The 7,087-nt window shown below is 40.5% G+C and overlaps 1 protein-coding gene across 1 annotated transcript; it reads right to left on the bottom strand.

The window, feature by feature from the left end:
* Window positions 1–560: 560 nt before the first annotated feature.
* LOC114049419 (short transmembrane mitochondrial protein 1-like) lies at window positions 561–5,701 on the bottom strand. Its single transcript, XM_027870683.1, has 2 exons — window positions 5,693–5,701; window positions 561–695 (listed from the first exon to the last, which is right to left on the bottom strand). Exons 1-2 carry the CDS (start codon window positions 5,699–5,701, stop codon window positions 561–563), a joined length of 144 nt encoding a protein of 47 aa, XP_027726484.1.
* Between the last annotated feature and the right edge of the window lie 1,386 nt (window positions 5,702–7,087).

Raw genomic sequence — 7,087 nt, 5'->3', positions numbered from 1 at the left:
AAGACATGGTCACTGTTTTCAAGTATCTGAAGGGCAGCCATGGGGAAGGGGGATTAGTTTCATTCAACCTGGCTCCTAGAATGCAGAACTAGGAGTAATAAGTGGAAGTTGCAGAAGATCTAAGTTTAATATAGATATATGTTCCCTAACATATATCTATATTATATAATATGACTCTTCTAATGAAGAGTCAAAAAAGTAGAATGGGCTGCTTTAGGAGCCATATCATTGGATGTTTTCTACAGGAGGCTGGAAGAGCAGTTATCAGATTGAAGAGATATGGGAAGAGACAACCAATCAACCCTAGCATTTCCTACTCAAACACCTTGATTCAAGTTTCAAAACCTCCCTAGCAGGTAGAGGGGTGAGCAGAATCCAAGGGGAGTAATAAAGAGTAGTTGTAATTGGTGCTATGGGTATATTTTAGCTCAAAGGTGTATCTTGGGGTGAAGCAAATCACAATCTTAAAGGAGAGAGTAGGAGCTCTTAGTTCAAATCGGAAAGGTCTGTCTTTTTCAGATTATGATCAAGGCATCCACAAGACATTACAAGAGTTGGCATTAAAGACTTGGAAGTTTCTTCTTGGCTTTGGCATTTTTAAAAATGTCTTTAAGCTTTTCAGCCAAATTTAATTTTTCATAGTTCTGGGCCAAATATATCCCAACCACATTGCTGAGTGTATATTGAAACAAAAACTAGCCAATGGAGATGGCAGCAGCAATGTCTAGTAACTGGTTATCTGTTGGTAGAAGGAATAACTACATATATGACCCTGGGTAAGTCTTAATCTCTCCAGACCCGGGTTTCCTTGTCTGTAGAATTAATATTGAATTAGCTGATACTGAAAGTCCCTTCCACATCTGGATCTATGATCTCACAGTCCAGTGGTCCTATAGATTTCTGTTCTGGTATGGATTGGGCTAGATGATCTGTGATGTCCCTTCTATTTCTGAGATTCTATGGTTTGATGGTTCCAGAAATACATCAAAGAATCCATTTACAGATTTCTATCCAGAGTTTGCAGTCTTTGGATGTCTAGGTACATTGGAGAAATATCTGTGAACATAGCTTGCATTCTGGAAAGAAATTTCTGAATTTAAGTTGGTACACTACCCTAGTATGCTGAAGGGACCCAGTGACCTTAGTATCTATCCCCCTCATTACACAAAACTCATTCATTTGAATCAGTTCCAGAAGGCCAGTAAAGGCTAGATGACTCCTTCAGGGTTCATCGGGTCTCCTTCCCTGCCTCCAAGGATTGTCTGTATCCTAGGAAAGGAAACTGTCTTGAAGACAGCATCACAGGCTTTTTTCTCAGCTGTGTATTATTGTGACTACCTTTAGAGAGTTCAGGAACAACTCATTTCTTCTAACTTTGCTTTGTAAAAAACAATAACAACTATCCCAAACCATCTGTGCTCGGACTTCGTTGAAACCCTTTTCTCAGCACTGTGGAGGAGAGGAAAGAAGTATATTGGATATAACACAGTTGATGTCATCAAGGAGCAGGGCTAACTTAAGTGCCTCATTCTCTCACTGCTGCTATGGAGAACTGAGGCCATTGCTGCTAATGGGATATCCATTCTTGGCCCTGTGCTGGTTGATATTTTTATTATTTATTATTTATTTTATTATTCTATTTATATACTTATTATTTACACTTCTATTACCAACTTGGATGAATGTAAAATGTAATATATCAAATTCGAATATGGGACTAGGCTGAGAAGGATAACGAAGAATAGATGATGGAGTCAGGATCCAAAATGATCTCAACCATCTAGAATAGTTGGATAGCATCCAAAAAGACGGAATTGAATGTGGCTCCATGGAAAGTTCTATGACTGAATTTACACAATTGATTTCATAAATAAATACACAATGGTATGGCTAGACAGCAGTCAGTGTGGAAAAGATCTGGAGACTTTAGTGGGCTGTGAATTAAAAATGAGACAAATGTGATATGGTGGCCAAGTGGGAGAGGCAGCATGGTGTGTAGGCTGTAGGGAATTGCATCAGAGTCAAGAGGGTTCATCCTAGGCAAAAATGAGATCATATTTGTAAAGTGTTTTGCAAACCTTAAAGCACCATGTGAATTCTAGCTATTATTGTTAAGTCACTGAATCTCTCAGTGCATCAGGAAGCCCAAACTATATGTATCAGAGCAAGTGCTGATCTGCATTGGTAGAGACAGTTTTCTACTTACGAGTTTCATTTACCGATGAAATCGTGAGTTTTCCCATTCCCTCAGATATAGATGAATGTTGTTGTTACGTTGAATTGTTTCAGTTATGTCTGACTCTTCATGACCCCATTTAGGGTTTTCTTGGCAGAGATATTGGAGTGGTTTTCCATATCCTTCTCCAGCTCATTTCACAGATGAGGAAACTGAGGCAAACAGGGTTAAATGACTTACCCAGGGTCACATAGCTAGTAAATGTCTGATGTCAAATTTGATCTCAGATCTTCCTGACTTCCAGAGCTCCATCCACTGAGCCTCATGTATGCTTTAGCAAAACCTAATTTATTTTAGTTGGTTAAATGGAAATGAGGTGCTTGTCACTTGGGTGGCTAATGGGGGTTGGCAGGTAGAGCACACTGGAATGAGAACTCAAGAGAGAAGACATATCCATCCCCCAGAAGAATATATAGCCAGCTTGGCTCTGAGAGAGTAAAGCCAGAGAGTACTTAGTATTTTGTTATATATGTATGTGTGTGTATGTGTATGTGTGTGTGTGTGTGTGTGTTTGGGTATGTGTATGGGTGTGCATGAGCTTATACCTCCCAGCCTGGCTCTGCAAGAATGAGATTGCAGAGTACTCATTATATTACTGATTATCTTGCTATATATGCATACACAATATACATACATACACAATCAGACTGACTGACTTTTGTATGTTATATATGTATATACATGTACATACATCTCTATGTATTTATGTATGTATGCATGTATGTATGTATGTATGTATGTATGTATGTGTGTATCTGTCTGTCTGTCTGTGGCCCAGTGAATAGAGCACTGGGCCTAGAGTCATGAAAACCTGAGTTCAAATCTGATTTCAAACACTTACTAGCTGTGTGACACTGGGCAAGTCACTTCACCTGTTTGCCTCAGTTTCCTCAACTCTAAAATGGGGATAACAACAGCATCTATCTTTCAAGGATGCTGTAAGGATCAAATGAGATAATATTTGTAAAGCACCTGGCATATAGTAGGTGCTATATAAATGCTTCTGCCCTTCCCCTTCCTATCTATCTGTCATCCATCTTTCTGTCTATGTTTTGTTATTTTATTTTTTTATTTTCTTATTTTAGTTTTTTTTTGGTCTAGGCAATTGGGGTTAAGTAACTTGCCCAGGGTCACACAGTTAGTAAGTGTTAAGTGTCTGATCTGAGACCAGATTTGAACTCAGGTCCTCCTGACTCCAAAGCTGGTGCTCTATCCACTGCACCACCCAGTTGCCCCTCTGTCTATGTTTTGAGAGTGCTAGTGTGATAGTCCTGCCATACTTTGTTCTCGTCAACTCACATCTCAAATGAAATATTGCATTCGGTTCTAGTCAACACATTTGAGGACTCTGACCTGACCTGCTGGGGTACATCCCCAGGAGGGCAGGCAGGATAGTTAGAGAATTGGAGATTTTGCCAGAAAGGATCAATTGAAAGATATGGGTTTTTTTAGGGTTTTTTAAAAAGAGGTGACATAACATCTGACTTCAAGCATTTAAAGGAAGATTGGGTGAGATAGAGAATAGACTGGGGATCAGATTTAGAATTGGAAGGAACCTCCAAGGCCGTACAGCCCAATGTCCTCATTTTGCAGATAAGGAAACTGAAGCCCCGGGAGGTTAAGCCCTGGGAGACATGTCCAACATCACACAGAAAATCAGCATCAGAGGTGGGACCTGAGTCCAGTTCCTGGAGAGTCAATGCTTTCTCCCATGTCACAACTTGATCTACTTAGCATGAGATGGAAGAACAAAGAGCTACGATCCAAGTTACAGAAAGACGACGCTAGCTCATCACAAAGAAAAAAACCTCTTTCTTATTATGACTGAACAAAAGTGGAATGGATGGCAAGAAGGCAGGGAAAATTTTCATTAAATGTTTTCAAACAAGCTGAAGAACGACTTCTCAGCAACGTTAAAGAGATTGCCATTCAGGCACAGGTTGGACTGGATGACTAAAAAGGACCCTTCCAACCCTGAGATTCTTTTATTCTGGATACCATGAACTGCCTTGGAAATAAATTTACCAATTCAACTAGTTACAATAGTTATCACTTAGATTGTAATGATACAACTCCTTCCCCTTCACCACTGACCTTGAATCAACCAAAGACGGATTGACAAGTGTATATTTATAAGGCTTCAAGTAGCGTTGTTCAGTAATTTCAGTTGTGTCTGACTCTTGGTGACCCCATTTGGGACTTTCTTGGCAAACATAATAGAGTGGTTTGCCATTTCCTTCTTCAGTTCATTTCGCAGATGAGGAATCTGAGGTAAACAAGGTTAAGTAACTTGTCCAGGGTCACACAGCCAGTTAATATCTGAAGCTGGATTTGAACTCAGTGTAGTGAAATAGAAAGAGCAATGGATTGGGGGGCAAGAAAACTGGGTTCGAGTCTTAGTTCTGTTACTGTGCTACTCTATGAACTTAGAGAATTCACTCCATCTCTTGGTGCCTTAGTTTCTTCAACTATACAATGATAAAGTTGGACTAGAGGCCCTCCAATATTGCTTCCACCTTTAGAATTCTATTATCCTAAACCTCTGATCATCTTGTCTAGCAGAAGTCACAGTGAGAAAGGCACACTATAGGTGACTGACTCTGAAAATGAAACTTTAGCAATCATGCTGCCTTGTACTCTCTGGGGAAGTTTACCAACAACCCACCACGTTGTGTCTTTTATTTATTTTTTTTTCTGTTGATTCCCAGCAGATATTCTAAGAACCCACTGGCAAGACTGCACTAGAGAGAAAAGGGCAGTTGTGTTTGGATGGTTACCCGTGGGACGTCTTATTTAGCTCGTAGCAAAAATTGGCTCATATGGAGAGTAGGTCCCATTTTCCTACTGAGTTTTTAGTCATGTGCTCTCTCCCAGGCCCTCAGAGAAAGGCCTTTAACTTTAGTTCCATGACCTTTTTATAGCAACTCACCCAGGGCAAGTAGCAATTTATTGCAGATAAGGGGCACAGAATGTGGGTTTCATTTATTTCAGTCCTAGGGGAAGCACTGAAAAGTCGTGCATCGGTAATTTATCTGTTCAATCAACTCTCAGTTACCCTGCCAGGATGATCTGCTCTTTGTATGTTTCCCCCCTCCCCTGTCCATCTGGGTCCCAGACAGAAAAGGGGAGGTCAAGGAGATTCTTTCAGTGTGAGCACTGTGTATACACATATATCTGTCTTTCCATGAATTCCAAAGTGACATCAAAATGATTGTCAGACTGTCTAGTGTTTTAGATTATCTACACTTTTGCTTCCTGAAGCAATCAATTTATCAACAAGAATTTATTGACTATATGTGTGCCTAGTATTGTGCTGAGTGAGGCATGGAAAGCTGACTATACTTATTTGCCAGGCTTAATCACAGATCTGTTCTCTATTCTGAGCACAGAGGTACAAGTCTCTCTGTTATCATTGTCACCCCCCCACACATCCCTCCTTCCACAAAAAAGAAAGACTTGCAGCATAGTATGAGAAAGGAGTCTCAAGAATGTAACCCTCCCTTTATCTGTTTCTCTTTACTTAGGAGTAAGTTGTCATGACAGCAACACATTCCCAGGCCAGTCTTTCTGAGTACAAGAGTAAATCTACTACAGGTGGTGAGTATAGTAGAGAGAACGCAATCGACATACAGAAAGGAAATCTGAGGTAGAAAACAAACTGCCAATCCATCTGCCTCCTACCTTAATTGCCTGGATTCCTCTATTGTCCACAGAGATTCTAAGAAAAGACCAAAGAGCAGCTCTTGCTGTAATTGTCCTTAGTAATTAACAAAACAATTAAGGTCCAGTTACATAACAAGGCTTTTGTGCTGTCAGCAACATATAGTTTGATAGCTCAAGAGTAACTGCAAAAATGCAGGTGGATGGTAGAGAAAGAGAAGTAACTGGGACAGATTCACATCATCTGATAGTCCTCTTCCTTTCTCAAAGGCAGCCATGACACCTGGATGCTGGTGATCCAACTTTTGGCCATTTGTCTCAGCTTAGGCAAGGAAATTTAGTCTTGTGCAAAACTGTTGGGTTTCCAAGTTGGGATGCCCAGACAACTCTGTCATCCTGGAAAATAATGATCTACACTGTTGGGATTCTAACCCTTATTGACCATTTTTGTTCCCAGACCCATTTGCAAATCCATGTAGGAAACAATAGATGGGAGCAATACCGTCTGTATGCTTCCCAGGAGAGTATCGGCTTCTGTTTATATGTGGATGGTAGGAAAGAAAGGGAGAGGGAGGGGAAAGAAACAAGCATTTAAGCACATGCCAGACACTATCTCATTTGATCCTCACAAAACCCTGGGAGGAAGGTGCTATTAGCATCCCCATTTTATACCTGGAGGAAACCGAGACAAACAAATGTTAAACGACTTGCCCAGGGTCACATAGCTAGTAAGTGTCTACAGCTGAATTTAAACTCAGGTCTTCCTGACTCCAGGCGTAGCATTTTATCCACCATACCAGTAGAAAAAAATGTCAGGAGCTGGTCAAATTACTAAGGGATAATTGCTGCTGCTGTTATGAACTAATCCCAGAATGATCTAAGAGGGTTCTAAGAGTATTCTTCTCCTCCTCACCCCCAACAGATTTACTTTTCAAGAAAATGCAGAGAAAACAACACTCATGAGAGTAAGAGATCACTCACTCATTTTCATCCAAAGGCCTAGTCTTTGCCATATTTTATTCATACTTTGTGCCCAAAGAGAAGGCAGTTGCTACGGAAGCCATTGCTTCCTACATGGTTTGGAATGGTGGAAAAAGAGTGGCTGCTTGGGTACCCACTGTTCTCCCTACTCGGTAGCCATACTTTACCACTTCTCAAACTCAAGAGTCAAGTTCTGCTATGCTTTGGTGA

This window comes from Vombatus ursinus, unplaced genomic scaffold (assembly GCF_900497805.2).
Source record: "Vombatus ursinus unplaced genomic scaffold, bare-nosed wombat genome assembly UNPS02014798.1, whole genome shotgun sequence".
NCBI classification, from domain to species: domain Eukaryota; kingdom Metazoa; phylum Chordata; class Mammalia; order Diprotodontia; family Vombatidae; genus Vombatus; species Vombatus ursinus.
This window is presented reverse-complemented; position numbering and strand designations above follow the sequence as displayed.